Here is a 22158-nt window from a genome sequence, read left to right as displayed (position 1 = left end):
AGGGCTTGGGTGTTCACTTCCATTTTTACTACAAGAGGCTGCTAGACAACTCTCTGACACCACATTCTACAAGCCATTACCCTTTGACCCCACTGAGGACTACCAAAAGAAACTACATAATCTGGTCAAGAAACTCCCTAAAGAAGCACAGGAACAAATCTACACTGACATACCTCTACAGCCCTGAGCAGGGGTATTCTACCTGCTACCCAAAAATCCATAAACCTGGGAATCCTGGATGCCCCATCATCTCAGGCATTGGCACCCTGACAGCAGGATTATCTAGCTATGTAGACTCTCTCCTCAGGCCCTACGCTACCAGCACTCCCAGCTATCTTCGAGACACCACTGACTTTCTGAGAAAACTACAGTCCTTTGGCGATTTTCCAGAAAACACCATCCTAGCCACTATGGATGTAGAAACTCTCTACACCAACATTCCACACAAAGGTGGACTACAAGCCATTCGGAATAGAATCCCCAATACCGCCATGGCAAACCTGGTGGCTGAACTTTGTGACTTTGTCCTCACCCACAATTATTTCAAATTTGAGGACAATTTATACCTTCAAGGCAGTGGGACTGCTATGGGTACCCCATGGCCTCACAGTATGCCAACATTTTTATGGCTGACTTAGAAAAACGCTTTCTCAGCTCTTGTCCCCTAACACCCTTACTCTACTTTCACTACATTGATGACATCTTCATCATCTGGACCCATGGGAAGAAGGCCCTTGAGGAATTCCACCAAGATTTCAACGATATCCACCCTACCATCAACCTCAGCCTGGACCAGTCCACACAACAAGTCCACTTCCTAGACACTACAGTGTTAATAAGCGATGGTCACATAAACACCACCTTATACCAGAAACCTATTGACCGCTATACTTACCTACATGCCTCCAGCTTTCATCCAGACCACACCACACGATCCATTGTCTACAGCCAAGCTCTAAGATACAACTGCATTTGCTCCAATCCCTCAGACAGAGACAAACACCTACAGAATCTCTATCAAGCATTCTTAAAACTGCAATACCCACCTGGTGAAGTGAAGAAACAGATTGACAGAGCCAGAAGGGTACCGAGAAGTCACCTACTACAAGACAGGCCCAACAAAGAAAGTAACGTAACGCCATTAGCTGTCACCTAAAGCCCCCAACTAAAACCTCTCCAGCGCATCATCAAGGATCTACAATCTACCCTGAAGGATGATCCCTTACTCCCACAGACCTTGGGAGACAGACCAGTCCTCACCTACAGACAGCCCCCCAACTTGAAGAAAATACTCACCAGCAACTACACAACACACAATAAATACACCAACCCAGGAACCAAACCCTGCTACAAACCCTGTTGCCAACTCTGTCCAGCTATCTATTCAAGGAACACCATCATAGGACCTAACCACATCAGCCGCACCATCCAGGGCTTGTTCACCTGCACATCTACCAATGTGATATATGCCATCATGTGCCAGCAATGCCCCTCTGCCATGTACATTGGCCAAACCGGACATCTCTACGCAAAATAATAAATGGTCACAAATCTGACATCAGGAATCATAACGTTCAAAACCAGTGGGAGAACACTTCAATCTCTCAATAACTCAATGGTCACTCAATAACAGACCTAACAGTGGCAATTCTTCAACAAAAAAACTTCAAAAACAGACTCCAACATGAAGTTGCAGAACTGGAATTAATTTGCAAACTAGATACCATCAGATTGGGCCAGAATGGAAGTGGCTGGGTCATTATAAAACCTAAAGTTAATTTCCCCAATACTAATTTCTCCCTACTGTTACTCACACCTTCTTGTCAACTGTCTGTAATGGGCAACACTTTTAACACTTCAACAGTTATTTTTCCTCCCTTGGTATCCTGCTGTTAATTGATTTATCTCATTAAACCGGGGCAGGCAAACCTTTTGGCCTGAGGGCCGCATCAAGTTTCGTAAATTGTAAGGAAGGCCAGTTAGGGGAGGGGGTCATGGCCCAGCCCCACCTCCTATCTGCCCCCCCTCGGGACTCCTGCCCCATTCAACCCCACCCCGCTCCCTGACTGCCCCTGGACCCCCGCCACCCCACCCAACCCCTCCTCTCATTCCTGTTGCCCGCCCCCTGGAACCCCTGCCCCATCCAACCACCCCTTCTCCCTGTCCCCTGACTGCCCCCTGCCACCCCTTCCAACCTCCCGTCATCCCTGACTGCCCTGATACCCCTGCCCCCATTCATCCCTGTTTCCCCTTTGATCACCATCCACACCCCCACCCCCTGACCGCCACCGCAAACTCCCCTGACCTCTATACATCCCCCCTGCTCCCTGCCGCCTTACCGCACTGCCTGGAGCACTGGTGGCTGGCGGCGCTACAGCCATGCTGCCCAGCTGGAGTCAGGCCATGCTGCCGCCGCCACCACACAGCACAGAGACCAGGTCAGGCTGGGCTTTGCCGCTGCACTGCCCCAGGAGCTCACAGCCCTGCCACCCAGAGCATTGCGCCAGCGGCATAGTGAGCAAGCTGAGGCTGTTGGGGAGGGGGAACAGCAGGGAAGGGGCTGGAGGTGAGCCTCCTGGGCCAGGAGCTCAGGGGCCGAGCAGGACGGTCCCATGGGCCGTAGCTTACCCATCCTTGTGTTAGACTGACCTCACACTCGGTAAAGCAACCCCCATCCTTTCATGTATTTATACCTGCTCCTGTATTTTTCACTTCATGCATCTGATGAAGTGGGCTCTAGCACATGAAAGCTTATGCCCAAATACATTTGTGAGTCTCTAAAGTGCCACAAGGACGCCTCGTTATTTTTACCTGGGCAAGATTCAATGACTCCATGCAAATTCCAGTGCTATGTCTAAAAAATAGCACGTATCATTGCACCCATCATTGGAGCTGTGGCAATTTCCCAAAAAAGGTTAGTGTAAGCATAGCCACAGTGGGCCAAATCCTACCACTGTTGAAAATACAGAGTAAGTCCACTGAATTCAATTACTTCAGATTTATATTACTGTAACAGCAAGCAGCATTTACCCTTGCATCATTTGTATGCACTGGCATGAAAATAATTAGGTACAAAAGTGAATTCACATGCAAAGTTGTACGCAAATGGGTATGTCTGCACTAGATCTGGAAGTGTAATTTCCAGCTTGAGGAAACATACCTGTGCTAGTTCTGATCAAATTAGTATGCTAAAAATAGGAGTGAAGTCACAATAGTGTAAGAGGTAGCAGGAGCAAGCCACCCCCCAAGTACATTCCTGGTGCCTCAGATGGGTACACAGTCAAGGCAGCTAGCCTTGTTTGGTCAGAGCTAGTGCAGGTATGTCTCCTGGAGCTGAAATTTACAGCTCCAGCTTGAAGTGTAAACCTACCTGATTAGGTAACACATTTAGAATTACCTTTTATTCATGTAATACAGACAAATGCACCAAAATAGTTCCACTGTGAGTGAAGCTAATGAGTCTATTGACTCCATAGAAAAATATTACTATTTACATCACAATATATTGGAAAGAACTCTTCTTTCATGCAGGAGGTACATTTTTAATGTGTGCTTGTGTCAGCACTACTCAGGTAGAGCCAAGGCACATTTTCTAGCCAAATTAACTCAATTGATCAAGCGCTAATTTGGGCCAATCAAATTGCACAGTGTGTAAATCAAATTGTTCTATTTAGATACTGATAATTCTTCATAGATAAGTGTCAGTTTACTAAACAGGGCATGGGGCTCGTCCACAATACAAATAACAAATACTCTGCCTTCTCCCAAGTCCAACCAGCAGCTGACAGGCTTGATGACTTCTTCTCTCATGGGATGAGTTGTTTAGGGTGGCTATTGATTGTTCTTGTCTACTTAAAAGTGTAGTTCCACAATTAACAAGGAGAAGTGACTTACAATCTCTACAGAACTGAACTTTTGGGAGGGTCTAGGATATTTATTAATAATTTCAGTTCTGGAAATATTATTCTCTTTTAAGTAAATTTTCAATACCTGAGAAAGATTTTAGTTATGCATCAACTTCCATTACAGTCAATGAGAGTTATGTGACTCAGACACCAGACACCACTCTGGAAATGTAAGGGATGGTTAGATTTCATCTTGGAAGCACTTGTGCGAATGCCACAAGCAAAAACATTTTTAGTAAAGGGACCCTAGGAAAAGAATCAAATGGTGATATGATTATTTTTCTTCTTCAAGAAGAAAAACAAATAGTTATTTACATGTTACTTTCATGAAATGTCCTATACATCTAGATCTTGGGGAAGGATTGCTCATTGGTTTGCGCATTCGTCTGCTAAACACAGGATTATGAGCTCAATCCTTAAGGGGGCCACTTAGGAATCTGAGGCAAAAATCAGTACTTGGTCCTGCTAATGAAGGCAGGGGGCTGGACTCAATGACCTTTCAATGTCCCTTCCAGCTCTATGAAGTAAATAACATATATGGAGATATACATAACTTAATATGAAATAGATTTTGCTTAAACACAAAAGAGACAGCTTTTCAAAGGTATTTAGGCACCTAAAGATGCAGATAGACACTTACTGGGATTTTCAAAAATGCCTAAACGGGTTAGGATCTTCATCCCCATTGATTTGAAAATTGTATAAAGTGTTTACTAGAATCTTTATATGCCTATAAAAATCTGGCACATAGCTTTTAAATTCAAATTCCACTAGTTCTGTAGAAAATCAGTTTACATAGTGGTCTGAAATGTAAACCATGGTTTAGACAACATTGGTGTTTTTCTAATTTATGCCACATGAGATAGACTGAATGAGATGATATGTCTTTTCTATCTCTTACTTCTATAATTCACTTATATGAGACAAAGACATACTTGTTTTAGAGTAAAAAAAAAAAGTTCAGTTGTATTGATATGACTCAAGTGAGACAACAGAAAGCAAAAAAAACACACAGAAAAAATGCACTCATTGTTTTAAACATCTATTTATTCAAAAGCAAAATGTAAAAAGTGTTTGAAAAACTTAACACACTCATGATGAATATATGATGAAATATTTCTTTCCCTCGTCAATCATATATGAACAATATTTTGACCAAAATGATATATGCCCCAAAATTAGTGTTTATACTCCCCAGATACTCTATTTCTTCAGTAGTGATGTGCAGTGTGTGATGACCCTTGGCAATACAGCAAGATCACAATCATGTAATATAGTAGCCACCTATTACCACCAGTAACCTGAGGAAAACAACTGCTTCTGTAAAAGCAGCAAAGAATCCTGTGGCACCTTATAGACTAACAGACGTTTTGGAGCATGAGCTTTCGTGGGTGAATACCCACTTCCTCAGATGCATGACATGACATGACATGCATCTGAGGAAGTGCGTATTCACCCACGAAAGCTCATGCTCCAAAACGTCTGTTAGTCTATAAGGTGCCACAGGACTCTTTGCTGCTTTTACAGATCCAGACTAACACGGCTACCCTCTGATACTTAACTGCTTCTGCTCACTTTAACTGGATGAGCTAACTCACATGACACATGATGATGGCAGGCAACTGAGAAAGTAAATGCATATCTCTTGCAGTCTAGTCCTGTAAATCTTACTCATGTGAGTAATCCTTTGATCTATTCAGCTGAGTACATGCTACTCATGTCAGGAATATTTAAAATATTGTGCCCTTGATTCTTAAGGGCCAGACTATCCATTCATTTACCCTGTGTCACTATGCTGATTTCAGTGGAGTTACTCCAGACTAAAGTCACTTCAGCTTGACATTAATGTAAATCAGAGCAGAATCTGACCCAGTACAATTAAATTATTTGCCAAATATTGTATTGTAGATAATCTCACTATATAAAAACCCATTTACTGCAAGAATATCATCTTTGTGGAACGTCTAAAACCACCATTTGAAACCTAATAAGTACAAATAACAACGTTAGTCAATCACATACTTCATCAACTAATCTGCCATGCTAAAATACTAATCTGACATTGCAAAATGTTATTGGTAAATGGAGAAATCTGTGAGGGATGTGGCATTAAGTATTAAATACCAAGATCACACTTACATAATTTATTCCCTTGATTGCTACTCTTTACTATTTTTCCTCAAATCAATACATTAATGTAATAATAAATTATGATTGTCACATTTTATAGTTAATTGTGTATTTGCTTTCATGATCTATTAAGCATCAAGCTTTTAATTGTTTTGGGAGTACCAAATGAGTCTATGAATCTTCACAACATTTGTAGTTAAATTTCTATTATCATTAGAAACAACTTCATTGTTTATTAACCTAAAGGAATTCAACATAGTTGATATTAAAATATTTAGTGTACAACAAGCCAGATATTCAAACAACAATATGCAAGAATGTATTTGACAACATTACTTAATATTCTCATATTCAATCAGACAACTTCAATTTTGACAAAGGAATGCTATCTCAGGGGAATTTAGGAACAATATTAGAAATCTTTTGCTCCTATCTGATTAGATGCAACTCAGCAAACAAAACTGTGCAAAATGTTCCAAAAGAGTGGAGTATAACCAGTCCTCTCACATTGCTATCTTGAACATGTTGGGATACATTACTACTGACAATTGACCTGCAACAGCATATTCTGGTGTATGATCTACAGGGTAAAGAGTCATATATGCATTTGTGTGTGCATGTGTGTCTAACATGCCAACAATCAGCCTAGTAATATCAGCAAAAGTACTCATTGGGTTGCCCCTCTGTCTTTGGTATTGCTTCTGAGTCCATGCTAGATCGTGCAGACAGAAGCCTGTTAGACTCATCTGGGGTGTGTCTAGTCAAGTATTCTCCTTCCACTCCTTTAGTTTTGGCCCCCGGAGACAGACTTTCAAATGTGACATAGGACTCTTGAACTTCCTTGGGTTTCCGCACTAAGCATTTTTTGCAGCGCCTTTTCAATGCCCCACAGCAGACCACTAGGGTCAGAGGCACAGCAATGACACAGGCCACACTGATCACCACCACATTAATGAGTTTTTGGGTTCCACCGGCACTGGCAACTTCATCTGTGGAAAATATGATGCATTGCTCCTTCCTGGGGATCAGCCCTTTCACACAGACACACACTATGTATTTGGTCTTTGGCATCAGCCCGTCAATGGTGATTTTAGTCTTACCTGGCTCCACACTGATTCTGCGCATTTCCCTTTCTCCAAAAATGGCATAGAGGACACTGAATATGGTTGTGTTCTTTGCCTGAGGAGCTTTCCAGGCCAATGAGACACTTTGATCCGTGTCTCCTATCACTCTGACAGACCTCACTATACGTTCTGGCTCCTGTTGACCAGGGGGTAGACTTGATAGAAGATTTCTTGGATTGCTATTCTGCTCCTTAACCATATTCTGTGCCTCATTCTGGAACCCTAGATTCTCTTCTGTGTTAACACGGACTGGTCTGGCACCTAATGTAGGTGAAGTTGAGGTTGTGATAACGTACCTAGCCACCAGTTTATCATTGTAAGCAGCTGCTTCCATCCCGCTCACCTTCCCATTCCATACTCCTTTAAAGTTAGCATTAGGGTCATCAGTGTCTTCAGAATCAGTGATGATGAGGGATATGAAAGCCTCTGTAGCCCCCAGGAAGTTCTTTGCTTTACAAATGTACTCTCCAGAATCCAGATAGGAGACTACAGGCAAGCCTAGAATAGACCAGCTCATTCCATCACTAGAAATTTCTTGGTGCACTGAAAAAAAACCCAAACAAACATGGAAATTATGTAAAATAGTAAGAACATGGATTCAGCAAAATTACTATTATACATAGCAGAATGATCATTTTGTTAACCAAAATATGAAATCAAAATAAACCTAATGAAAGGATATTGGCCGTTAGTTTACTGTCAAGATCACTTTAGTTGATCTAGTTCATCCATACACCCTCTTCCAAAAACTATGACGAATTTTTTTCAGGGCAAAGCCAGAACTGGAAAACAAGCTAGGAAAGATTTCCCCATCCTTAAAAAAAATGTGTATATAAAACACTGCAAGCATGTGCATGAATGAGAGTGAAGAAAGTTGTGTTTGGAAGAGTCGATATACTTTTCTACTTATGATTCACATAAAAGAAAATCACTGCTCAAGAGGAGACTGTCTTTCAAGATGTTCATATGGTAGCTTCTAGAATGAATAAACAAAAGACAATGGATGGGAAATAATACGCTATTTGCTGTAAAATTAAAGTGAATATTTATACCATGTTACATACTGAGCACCTTACAAAAATACAATCATGTTAAGATCCAGCCTTTTGGAGAAGGAATCTTGCTAATAAAAATTGAATCAAACCAAACAAACAAAAAATTGAAGGCTTTTCCACCTTGTGGGATAAGTATTCACTGAGCGGGGAGGTTCAGCAGAAAACAATTTCCAATTTTCCTGTGACCATTATAAAATACTCTTACAGCTAGAATGAGAGCAGTTTTTCCTTTCATTCTTTCAGAAAAGTTAATATTTCAAGCTGTCATATTAGTGTTCATAAGGTTCTCCATCACTGAGAGGTACTGTATTTTTTCAGACAACTCCTCGTTGAAAGGTGGTAACGCCATTTTAATGTGGCACAAAATATATCAATCTTGACTGTAGCTAGAGTAAACTTGACATACACTTCCTAGAATGCATTCTTTATTTTGCAGAGAGGGACTCTTTGTTTGTTTTTAATGTAGGAGGCATGTTTTCAGCATGATATGTAGGCACTATCATTGGTAGCAGCTGCACCACATCATGCACAACAGAGTAAAGGCTTGTGAAGTTCACAAAAAAGGGACTTCTATTACAAGTCATTCTATAGCTGTGAAAAAAAATTATATCCATTCCCTGTCTCTGTGGCACTGAAGAATCCCATAATACTTGAAGGACACACAACGCAAATCTATTAATTTTCTATAGATCTTATAAGGAAATTATTTAATAGGCTGGTCCAATAAGCTAATACCATTCAGGGGATCACAGTTAACTTTCTGAACTTGCACCCTTAGGGAGAAATCCTGGCCCCAGTGACATGAATAGCAAAACCTCCCATGACTTGAATGGGTCTAGAAATTCACCCTTCATTTCCAAGTTCTGGAAGACCTGTGCCCACCCACATGCCAAGGGAATATCTCTTGTTGTTCTCTTTAGAGACTAATTCTGCATTCAGATGGTATCAGATCCAGCCTTTCTTGTGAAAGGAAAGATCACCATGATAGGGGGCATTTAAAGGGAACAATGACTATCCTGAAGAATCCCCACTTTAAGGGGGAAAAGCATTCAAAGCAGAGCTGGTCTGAATTTTTCCATTGGAAAATGCCAGTTCATCAAAAGTGAAATGTTTGCAGAAATAATGTTGATTTCAATGCAACTGTATTTTTAAAAAATGGGCAGAGGGGAGAGAAGAATTTTGACCTTTTTTAAATCGAAAAATATTTTCCATTTTGAAAGGATTTTTTTTCAATTGTTTTTCAATAGTATCTCTTTTTTTAATAAAAGTCAAAATCAGAATGAAACATCTCAACCAACTCGAAATAAATTTTGGGGAGAGGGGGTTGTTTTGCAGGAAATATTGAAATGTGATAATTCCTGTCCATTTTGAAATGGAAAAAAGACAAAATGGAAGATTTCTCTGAGAAATGAAAAGTTTTGTTCCCACCAAACTCCAATTGAAAGTTATTTTAATTTTGAGGGTGAGACTTAATGAGACACTATATTACATGCTTTACAGTCCTGCTTATTGCGTATGCTTTCAATAACCTTTAGGGGTTTAGTGACTTTTTCCTCTCAATATTTGTTTCATTATCTTACCAGGGCTTTTATTATTCCTTCAGTTTTCTTGTCACCTGCAAATTTGATCTTGGTTGCTTAACATCAAAGAAACATCTGACACAGCTTTATTAATTGTTTTGATAGCAGTTCAACATTGCAGACATGCGAAAGCACATAATGGAACCTCGGCCAGCCCACAACTAGTTTTTTAGGAAGACTGTTTACTATGTAATTAAAACTAATTTTACACTGCCTCTTATTTTAGCTTCACCCTTGTGATGCAAATAGGTGTGCAAACCACCTAAAAGTACTTTGCAGAGAACAGCTTGAGATCCACTATTGCAGTACATTTGTTGTGGAACAAAGAAAACATAACATACTTGATATGATAGTTTATTATATAAACATTAATATATTCACACTGAAGTATGGGTTAGTTGTATGAGCTTCAGGGAAAAAAAAACCATAAATACTGTAGAGAGATACAACATTAACATTCACCTCTTACTAACTTCCTGAGGGATAGCTCAGTGGTTAGCACATTGGCCCACTGAACCCAGGATTGTGAGTTTTGTTCTTGAGGGGGCCATTTAGGGATCTGGGGGAAAAAAATAGTTGGGGATTGGTCCTGCTTTGAGCAGGGGGTTGCACTAGATGACCTTCTGAGGTCCCTTCTAACCCTAAAATTCTATTTTCTTATTCAGCATGAGGCATATACTTCTATTTATTTGGAAGAGCTGAAGCTGATATTTGATTCAGGGTGTGCAGAAAACACAAGCCTACTTTCCAATCACACAGTGTGAAATAAAGAGCCAGAACCCACCTGTGCCATTGAGCTGATTACCATCAGCCCGTCTCCAGCTGAGTTCAGGAATAGGTACCCCAGTAGTACCACATCGCAGTAACACAGTGCTACCCAGTATGGTCTTCACTTTGGCTACAGAAGTATGTACAACAGGGCTTTGACATTTTCTTAGTTCAACTTGACTGAAGAAGACTCCAGCAAGACTCCGTGGGGTAAAGCATTTCAGTCTTGGCTCTATAAATGCTATGTTAGGAGACTGGAAGTTTAGGAAATGCACCATTTCATACAGACTGCAGTCACACACCCAAGGATTGTCCTGCAAACCTGTCAAAAGAAATCATGATAATCAACATTTCCATTGCTTATTTTTTACTTTATATTCATTAACGGACAAGTGGTGACTGGCTTATAGTCTGTTTCCAACTAGGGGCATTTGTGGCCCTGCATGTGGAATATAGCCTTGGAGTCCAGAAACCTGGGTCTTAATTCTCACTGTATGGCTTGGACCACTCTGAGCCTTACTTACCCCATCAGTAACATGGCGCTAACACAGATTTATAAACTGTTTTGGCATCTGTGGATGAAAAAGTACTATGGCAGTGCAAAGTATGATTATTTATACAATCAAAACAGATTGTTAGGAGGAGAAAACAGCCTTTCCTCAGTTAACATTGCAGTCAGCTTCTATATCTTTGGCTTGAAAAAAAGAATTGTCCTGCTGTTTTTGAGTTGCTGTTTTGAAATTTTGACTTTTGTCTAAAGTTTCTTTGTCTCCCTCTAGCTCAAAACTGGCTATTTGGGTACTACACCTTTAAATTTTCCACATAGTTATATTTCTTTGGAAACTTGTACATCAGCTATATTTGAAGAAAACAGTTGACATGAAATCTAGCAGTTTTGTTTTAAAGCATTTGGGAGAGAGGCCTTCCTCATTAATGTCAAATGATGTGAATGAGAAATTTTTGCTGTCACTTCAGTCGGAGCAGGAGCAAATACTAGGAGCAAATGCATGAGCACTTTCCCATCCACTGGCTGGTTGTAGAGCACAAAGAACAGATGGCTTCTTTTAAAATTCAGAGACCCTTTCCTTTAGATAAATTAGTAGAGGCCTCTGTTTTTAGATTTGTAGGACAAAGGTTCTAATGCAGGTGTTTGTGGTTTGCTATAGAAAGGTAACAATCGTTCAATACTGAATGCAATCAGTCCCATTGCATGATTGATTATAATCCCTTTTCTATCTCAAAAAGAAAGGAAGATCTTCATGCTTTCCCATTTTTCACATTATCAATCTCACAGGCAAATCACACATTTCCTGAAAATTTTGATTCAATTAAGATTAAACAACTAATTTTTTTCCTTTTCCAGTTTCACAAGATATCTAATTTTGATTCATTTCCCTCTGTCTGCCCAAAGAAATCACATTATAACAAAAACTGTGAAACATGGGTGGATTTAAACAATATCCCTTAGAAAAAAAATTAAATATCAAAATCACAATGAAAACAATGCATATCTATGAATCAGAGTTAAAGTTGTTGTATTGTGATAAATTATGTATTTCTTTACCCTTGAAAAGAGTGATTTGCTTGTTTAAGATGTAAGTAATATAAGGTCTCATGTCCTTAATTGTTCATTTCTTTGCTTTTAAACTCTTGGGCTCAGCAAAAGAAGTGATAGATATATACATTCTTGTCACTTAACTACTTTAACTGGTTTTAAAATGAAGTTATTGGGTTTTGTTTGCTTTGGAATTAAACATACTTTATTACTCAAAAAATGATAACATTAGAAAAATAATGACTTTGAGATGTTTAAGGGTTCAATTCAAGAACGCATCCCTAATTCAAGAAAGTACATAAGCACATACTTAACTTTAAAGTTGATGGGACTTAAACACATGTCTAAAGATAAGGACATGCTGAAGTGCTATCTTGAATTAGAATCGACTTAAGCAGGAGTTTAAATACGTTTGTGAATCAGAGACTAAAGTTGAATACCTAAAGTAAAGCCCTACATGATGGGATGCAGTGCAGGTGCTACACTGGATTTTGACATAGCTGACCATGGGAGGATCACTGCAGATTAGGCATACCCTCAGGCAACCTCCTCTCTTCTGCCAGCAGTTCAACAAGCTGTCATGGAAGGATGGACATAACATTCTACTAGCACACCTTTGACGTGCAGATGATTCTATACCTGCAGTGGTGCTATGGCCTTGCCTACAGTGACATATTTCATGACATTTCCAAGCATTGTACTGTTGGAAACAGTTTAGGCAGGGCACAAGTGTTTTTACCCTGATCTGATCTAACACTACTCAGAGCAAGTCTACATGATGCAATAATAAACATAGTTTTACCCTGTTTATACTAACACTTCCAGCATTTATACCACTTAAGCAATGGCACTGCTGGTAGCACATCACTGAGATTCTAATTTAGACATAAAGTTGCAGAAATACCAATGCTACTAGTGAATAAAAGATCTATGCATGCTGCACAGTTAGTATAAATGCAATTCAGATCACGAGCAACTGACATCTCACAGAAATTATTAAAAACATTCTGCTGAAGAAGAAATGCTGCCTGTCTCATGCCATGCTATCAGTGTTGGGAAAGTGTTTTAAAAGTGGTGTGCCTTAGCAGCGGAACATTTTTTTACAAATTTTAAACTAAATACATTAAAACTCAGGGAATGGATGCTGGATAGGAGCAAGGCTGGGGAAATACATAAAAAAAGAGTCCATAAACATTGTCACATTTCTAAACAGATTTATATTGGCTGCACCCAAACCCCTTGTGAGTTTGCTGTCTGCAAATGTTCTAGCAAGTTAATTTACAGTCAAGAATGTTTAGAAACCTAGCAAAAGTAAGACAATACTACAGAAGTTAACTGGAATATTCAGAGAAGTTAACTTCGTTTTCTGATTCTCAATCCCTTCCTGAAATCAAACTCTTGATGTATGATCATTCTATTTGTCCTCACTGGACACCTTCACTTTTCTCCTCTGATTAACATATCCATATCTGAGAGATATACAAATGTCCTATCTAAACTATAGTGAATCCAGTTGTTAGATCAGCTCTGCTACTGTTTTTCTGACCAACGTGCACACATATATTTTTCTGTGAGTTGTGCTAACCAAACAGTACTGTATAGACCCCATGGGCAGGTTGCAGTATGGTTTTAAATATGGTCATAGCTTGGTTCTTCAAAAGGCTTTTCTCATGTTCTTGCAGCTCAGCCCTTGGCTATGGACCACAGATGCCCCCTATGTCTGCATGTACTCCTTGGTTCCTATAACATACAAGGAGACTATCTATTTATCTACTCAGTAAAAAAGACTAATGAAAAAAATGATCCAAAACCCATGTTCAGTGTGCACTAAAGGGCAAAAAAAAAAAGCAAGCAAAATGCCAGAATGCAAAAAGAATTGGATGAAGATACTATAATGCTACTGAGAAAATAAATGGTAGGCCATCACCCAGAATACTATGTTCAATTTGGCCAGGCCTGTCTGGAAAAAAAAGGTGGAAATGTAGGGAGCAACAATATAGGCAACAAAATAATTAGACAAGAAAAAACATCCATATGAAGAGACTAGAGATTGAAAAGATTGGGACCTTTGACAGATGTATATAAAATAATGATAGTACAGAGCAGTGGTTTTCAACCATTTTGGACCACAACTCAAACAATGGCAAAAGCACAACCCAAACAATGGTATAAGAATTGTCCCACAATCCACCATGCTCCACAATACTGTGGAATTTAGACTCTGGGTTGATTTTGTGGCCATTTTGTGGATTACAGATCATGTGAGAGAGGGGGCAGCTGTTGCTGCTAAAATGAGGGAAGACTGAATGGGCAGGAGGATTGTTACTAGAGAGGTTTGATGGTTGGTGGATGAGTAGGCTTGGTACAGTTGGAGTGGGAATGAGGGACTTTTTCATCCTTTCTCATTTCCCATATGCACACAACACTCATCTCTGAGAGTTGAAAAGCACTAGTCCAAGGGGCTGTGAAATTGGCTTCACAGCCTACAGAGAGACAGTTTATCCAGCCATAGTGCCAGGCCCTGTGTGGGCTGACAGGCAAAAGGGGCCTGAACAGGGATTAGGATTAGGATTAGGTCTTTCCTTGAAGTCAATGGGAGTAAGGATAGCGTTGGAATTAACATCCAGAATTGACCATGATGGTTCAGAGATGGCTAGATGAGCATTCTTATAAGATTATTGCTCCACCCTTCCCATCTCCTTAGTATTGTAATACCTGCAATACACCAGCTATGACCAGGAACACCTCATTTGCTCATGGGCCTTTCCTAGTTCTTGCCTTTTTTACAACCCAAAAGGAATAACTTCCACTGACAATCTTTCTCTGGGAGTGAAAATAAGACATGACCATAAAATACACACTTTTTTCTCTTCTAAACTCACAGTTCAGCTATTTGTTTGATCTCATGGCAACATTATCCTTTTTCAGTTCAGAACACAAAGCTCATAGACTCATAGACTCTAGGACTGGAAGGGACCTCAAGAGGTCATCGAGTCCAGTCCCCTGCCCTCATGGTAGGACCAAATACTGTCTAGACCATCCCTAATAGACATTTATCTAACCTACTCTTAAATATCTCCAGAGATGGAGATTCCATAACTTCCCTAGGCAATCTATTCCAGTGTTTAACTACCCTGACAGTTAGGAACTTTTTCCTAATGTCCAACCTAAATCTCCCTTGCTGCAGTTTAAGCCCATTGCTTCTTGTTCTATCATTGGAGGCTAAGGTGAACAAGTTTTCTCCCTCCTCCTGATGACACCCTTTTAGATACCTGAAAACTGCTATCATGTCCCCTCTCAGTCTTCTCTTTTCCAAACTAAACAAACCCAATTCCTTCAGCCTTCCTTCATAGGTCATGTTCTCAAGACCTTTCATCATTCTTGTTGCTCTTCTCTGGACCCTCTCCAATTTCTCCACATCTTTCTTGAAATGCGGTGCCCAGAACTGGACACAATACTCCAGTTGAGGCCTAACCAGCACAGAGTAAAGCGGAAGAATGACTTCTCATGTCTTGTTTACAACACACCTGTTAATGCATCCCAGAATCACATTTGCTTTTTTTGCAACAGTATCACACTGTTGACTCATATTAAGCTTGTGGTCCACTATGACCCCTAGATCTCTTTCTGCCATACTCCTTTCTAGACAATCTCTTCCCATTCTGTATGTGTGAAACTGATTGTTCCTTCCTAAGTGGAGCACTTTGCATTTATCTTTATTGAACTTCATCCTGTTTACCTCAGACCATTTCTCCAATTTGTTCAGATCATTTTGAATTTTGACCCTGTCCTCCAAAGCAGTTGCAATTCCTCCCAATTTGGTATCGTCCGCAATGTGAGTTTAGTTCAGTAGATACTATGACAATGTTTTTGCAGTAAAAGTACAAACAAATTAACAATGGGAAACACTAATTTAAGCTCAAATAATCAATTCTACTGTATTTCTATTTTTCAGACAAAGATATTTGGGCTTTGGCGTAGTTGTCCAGACCTCATCTCTCTCTCATACACACACACATAATCTCCCCTCTTAAGCTTCACACTACTAATGGCTTCACTATTGCCCATCTCCCAGCCCTTTCTGTCTCCCCTGCAGCTTTTTTCTGGAAGGTGATCCAGATTCTTAGCTTTACATTTAATGAATCTATGTATCTGTGTGACACATGAGCCAATGCAGCAATTGATGATCAACCACACTATCACAAACTACTCCTCAAGCCCCTACTCTATTTTTGATGCCTCATCCAAGCACTTCTTATATAAAAGAACATCACAAAGCTGACAATGAAAGACATGAATATCCAGAAAGCACTAAGCCGTTGCTAAAAATATTTTTATTATAATATCCCAAAACCAAAGGCTTTGAAGAGAATTCAGAACAATGTGCTTCATGGAATTAAAGGGAATGACTGAATCCTTGCTATTCATAGATTTTTGTGCTTTCAGTGAGAAAGCCATGGCCAGGAAGAAAACTTAGGTCCAGCTGCGCATCTCAATCCCTGGACTAAAATCCATGGACTTCATACACTATAATCACTGCTGTATGTGCACAGAGGGGAAATCTGGAGTGGGATTTAAGGGTCAGTGAGTTGGTCTATAAATTATAATATGACTCTACCCCATTATCTCCATATATATTTCTCTGTACAGATTTCTTAAGATCCTGCCACAAGCAAACTATACAGATGATTGTGCAAATTTCCACAAAGAGTTCTATGCAATATATTGTTATAGCCAACATTCCATAACATGAAAGGGACCATGCAATAGCAAACATGTATTTTGTTTTGTTAAGAATTTATTTAGCACTTTGCAAAATGCACCAAGACACCATTTATTTTTATTAGCTTACCAAACATTAACAAAAGATACTAAAAACTGGCCAGGCCACAACTTGATTCTTTCTTCTAAAAATGTGTGGGTTTCTTTAAAGAGTGACCTTAGTGTTAGAAAAACAAGCTCCACATTTATCCATAGAAGAAGATTAGCAGCATTGTAAGCTTCTTCACACTGTGGGGACCATCGCTGGGAATAAGAGTAACTCATGTCCTCTCCAATGAGGTTGCCAGCAAGAGTGTGAATTGATGTCAAATATTAGGGTTTGTATGCAATATGACATATAGGGTCACATTCTCAGGTGTAAACTGAAGTCAATGTCACTCCATCAGTCTATACTAATTGAGGATATGGCCCATAACCACTTGGAACTGCCTAGAGACCACCACTTTAGTTCACGTAGCCTATCAAACAACCAGCAGATGACAACAACCTTGAGCCACCCTGAGATGGATTTGAATAAATAATCTAGAGATAAAACACTCGTAGCCAAGCCAAACTTCTCAATATGCTCGTTGCAGAATTTTATTCTGGGCTACTGCACTAGAGGTGGCTTACAAGACAATCATCTGTAACTTGATTTTTCTAATGCAAAGCCACCTCCATCAAAAAAATATTCTAGAATTCATGGCTGTTCAGATAGTGTATGAACTGTAGCTGTCCTCACTTTCAACAGGGAATCTATTAGCCTGCAGGGGGACTTTAGGAACAACAATATATTTCCATTAAAAACACACTTTCTTCCTAGAGTGAATGAGCAATATTAAGGTACTGCTCTTGTATGTTGCATGTTTGATATTCATCTCAAGCGCATTCTAATTTGCCCTATTTTTTTTAACTCTCTTACCTAAGATGATCTTGGAATTGTCATTGGGGAAGTAAGGAACTGCCTGGAGGTTAGCCCAGGTTGAAATAAGCTCTTGAGGAAGAGTCATCAATTTATTGCTAGACAGATCCAAGTAGGTGATGTTCTTGATGTAACGAGCAGCTTCTGCTGGTATTGAAGTGAGTTCATTATTGCGTAAATCCAGCAGCCGGAGCTGGGGCATGTCTGCAAGAACTTCCCATGGAAATAAGATTAAATCATTCCCGTCCAGTCTCAATTCCTGTAACCGGCGGAGACCCCTAAAGGTAATCACACTGACACTAGCCAAAGAATTGTAGGACATCCAGAGGTATTCCAGGTTACGGAGAGAATGGAAAGCTTCTCCTGGCACTCTCCTGATGGCCGTCTTTTCTATTCGAAGTTTAGATGTATCACCTGGGATGTTCACAGGGGTGAGCGTCATCTCTGGGTCATTGCACAGCACAGTTCTGATTGGAAAAAACAAATATTAAATTACATTTCTATAGTTTGAAATTTTTTTACTTTATTCTAATCTATGATTTGTACATGCTTTTCTCTTTTTCAGTCCCTTTGTTTTATTTTCAACCATTCTATACATATATGACAGCTATACAAAAAAATCAAAGCAATTTAAGTACATAGGATCAAATTCAATCTTTCTGTAAATGAATTAAGTGAGTTGCATTTATTTATGTTAGGTATGAATCTGGCACATGAAGTCTTTCTTCTTATTATTTTTAATTGACTTCCTGAAAAGTTTGACCATAACATTCCTGCACTAGAGAGTATGTCAGTACATGTTAAAACACAGTTAACCAGTTGAGCCAGGAGATACTTGGCTAAAGAGCCAAATATTAAACAAGCCTCTCTGAGGTAGGGGGTCAGAAGTGTTGTGATAACTGATCCTACAAATTTACCCTAATTGTGAGCTCAACCATGAAAAGTGAGTGAAAGTTCATAAAGTGTAACAATTATCTATGACAATCAATGTTGATGGGAAAAGGTGCAAAAAAGAAGCAAAAAGACTGAATTAGTCCAAATAAGGCAGCTTATTGATATAATTCAAGGCTGTGTTAAGATCATACTTGGTAAACAAGAAAAGTATAGGACTGGAAATCTATGAACCGAAACTGGTGTGTTGGAAATTAGGCCTAATTGGTTGACAAAACAAAGAGAGGATGTTTGTCAACCAATTAGGCCTAATTTCCAGCTATTGCCTTTTTTGGGCCCTTCTAAAAGAGACTTTGAGGCAGAAAAGGGGAAACTTTTTTACCACCACCATGGTTGCAGTGGAAGGATTGTTATCATGACACACGATCTTAATACTCCAGTGGGGACACTTGGGCATTATTGCTGCACCAGCAAAGACCCCAGTCTGGTACATGTGAGATCTTGCTCTGTTTCTCCCATCCTCATGTGCTCCTTTCTATCCCTCACACATCTTCCTCCTATTCTCTCTCTCTCTCAGCTTTTCACTTGACTCTGAAACCAACTGTTATGAACAGCACCAGTCCAGCAAGATGAGATGGCCTATCCAGCTCTGCTCAGCCTGAGAAGGACCAGTGAAGGAGGAGGACCTGACCAGACCAACCAGATGATGTTCCTGACAGAAGAAGTGAGCTGGTATCCAGAGCAATAGCTGTCATGGCTAATCTGTCCAACCAAAGCATCCATCTATGACTGACCAGCTGCCCAGTATCCTGAGAATATCAACAAAAGCCATATTTCCCATATCTTTACTATCCTATTTTCTGCGGGGGGAGGTCTCCCCAGGCAGGGTTAGCTGCCGTGGCAGGGTGGGGAAACGGGAGAAGTGTCCCCAGGCAGGGTTAGCTGCCATGGTGGGGGGGAGAGGGGGGAAGTCTCCCCAGGTGAGGTTAGCTGCCGTGGGGGGACAGAGAGAGTCTCCCTGGGCGGGGTTAGTTGCCATGGGGGGGACGTGGGGGAGAGGGGTTAGCTGTTGCGGTAGGGGGTATCTGCTGCGGGGGGGATAGCCGGGTGAGGGGCTGACTTAGCTGCTGTGGGGAGGGCGGGGTTAGCTGGGTGAAGGGTGCAAGGTGGAAGTTTTGCCTAGGGCGCAAAACCTCCTTGCACCAGCCCTGCAGACAGCTTAGAAAATACAACACAAAATGCACATCAGTTCACCTGACAACAAGGGGAAGGGGGGAAAGGCAAATTCTTAGCATGAAATAAAGTTTAATTTATAAAAAGTAGCAGAATCAAATAAGCATGTTGTACTTCATATGCTAGAAGAGGTACTATGAGGGAAACGTAATATGATAATCTAAGGACCATCTCCTAATAACTGTGGCTGGTTAATAAATGGAATATTATAAAACCAGATCATTTTTAGCTGAAAGTGACTACTCCTCTACTATAGGTGCAAATAAATAACATAGCTAAACTGCTCTTGCTAAATGAGGCTTCCTAGAGTTAAACGTTTTCAAGCTTCTAGATAAAATTGTTCATTCACGTCAGGTATACAATATAGTTACTTTCATTTAGTACTTCTACAATGGCATTAAATCTGTGATGGAAGATGCAAACACAACCCCAGGAGGTTGAGGAAAGAAATGCTTCCCCTGACTCTCAAGCAACAGGGTGCAGTCAAGACTCAGACCAAAACTGATAGGCTCTGGAAGAAGGCTCATCCAACCCTCCTTAATTGAGGGCTGGGGGTTTGGGGAAAAACTAAGAACAAAAAGAAGAAAATAAGGAGACAGAAAATTCTTCTCAGTAATGCATTTATTTTCTGTGAATGGCACAGCGGTTCAATAATACAAGAAGCTATTACACTGTAGCAATGTGCACTTATGCTACGGATGATATTTCCAGATGATACTATTGAGCACTGAACTGTTTTTCTATGGGATAAACCCCTTCTACTACTGGGAAATCTGCTGGTTTTTCACTGAATCATAATATAGAGAAAATGACAACAATTATTCACCTTAGGGAATGGTATACACCACACTTTTTAACAGTCACTGGAAGGTAATTCCACTACGGCCTCTTTGGGATAGCACTGATTATTTTTTGTTGCATTCCTTGTCAATAACTACAGGCAATTTGTGTTACCACTGTACTTCTCACATAGAAAGCTACTGGTGGTACTTCTATCACACCTGAACAGTCTTGAGGAAAATTTTACCGACATTCAAAATCTAGGTGGCAGTTTTTAATTTCTCTTTGTTGAATTCCTCCATTAGAACCCCGTCTAGAAGAAATATGTATTCCAAAGAAAAAGGGATTGCTTTCTCTCCCTCTCTCTCTTTTTGTACTGTGAATATATTGTATAAAAGCTTGTCCTGTGTCCCATTAAGTCAAATCATTGCTTAATTACTATATTTTAAAAAGAAAGCCTCCTCTACTAACATCTTAATTGTATTTCATTTCAAAAATAAAGAACTGGTCTTTGTTGAGATTTTGTGGAACTGAAATAAACCATTCTCAGATTTTACATTTAATGTATGGAATCTGCTTGAGTTTTCTTCTGGTTTGGAGATTGTTTTCTTCTAAAAGAAATCCTCCGATTAAAGGATTTGTAAGTGAATGGAATAGAGGGCAGTACCCTGTGCATTTTTGAAAGCACTGTACTAAGCAAGCCTGATTAACTCTCTGAAAGGAGAACAAGGTGAGCTAGAATTTAAAGACATCTTCCGCACATACCAAGTCCAGTATTTTCCATTTTATTCATCTTTCACCATTATACTGATGTTAATTATATTGCTTCTACCCTAGTAGAGAAGATCACCAAATGCTTTCTCTGAAATCAGATTATAGTGTGCTCAGAAGCTAATCCTTCTGCACATAAAGCTGTTGTACAAAGTGATTGGGGAAAATAACACACAAACAAATAGCCATGACACAAGCCGTGTTTTTTTTTCCCAGACATCCTTACAAAGGTGAACACAAAATCTTCTAGATGAAAAACAAAGAGAACAAACATACCTTGCTTTTGTTCCTTCATTGATACTATAGAAGGTGCAGCTACATTGGGAAGGGCAAGTGCAGTAAGCTGAATGCAATCCTCCAAAAACTAAGCAGCAGACCAAGCCCACCGTGATCCACATTGTTACCTGCACATGAGGATGACTTTCAGATACTAGACAAAGTGAAGATTTTTCTCTATTGTTTTGTCCAGGTGCTGGTCACATCTTGTTAACTCTCTTTCCATTTCATTCGCACAAGGATCTTCCAGCCCTCACTGAATCCATCAGATAAAAAAGGATAGGCAGGGGATTAAGGATGGGGACTTGAGTTATTTTCATGTAGGTGCTTATTGCTTCCGGGAATCACACAGACAAAGCATTTCTTCCCTCAGCGAGCAGCACCAATCCTGGATTCCAATAGAAAAC

The 22158-nt window shown here is 39.9% G+C and overlaps 1 protein-coding gene across 1 annotated transcript; it reads right to left on the bottom strand.

Annotated features, from left to right (window-relative positions):
* Nucleotides 1–6689: 6689 nt before the first annotated feature.
* Nucleotides 6690–21873, bottom strand: LRIT1 (leucine rich repeat, Ig-like and transmembrane domains 1). The gene is made up of 4 exons (XM_030571101.1): nucleotides 21752–21873; nucleotides 17801–18267; nucleotides 10579–10884; nucleotides 6690–7702 (listed from the first exon to the last, which is right to left on the bottom strand). Exons 1-4 carry the CDS (start codon nucleotides 21871–21873, stop codon nucleotides 6690–6692), a joined length of 1908 nt encoding a protein of 635 aa, XP_030426961.1.
* Between the last annotated feature and the right edge of the window lie 285 nt (nucleotides 21874–22158).

Source organism: Gopherus evgoodei, chromosome 7, assembly GCF_007399415.2.
Source record: "Gopherus evgoodei ecotype Sinaloan lineage chromosome 7, rGopEvg1_v1.p, whole genome shotgun sequence".
Taxonomy (NCBI): Eukaryota; Metazoa; Chordata; order Testudines; family Testudinidae; genus Gopherus; species Gopherus evgoodei.
This window is presented reverse-complemented; position numbering and strand designations above follow the sequence as displayed.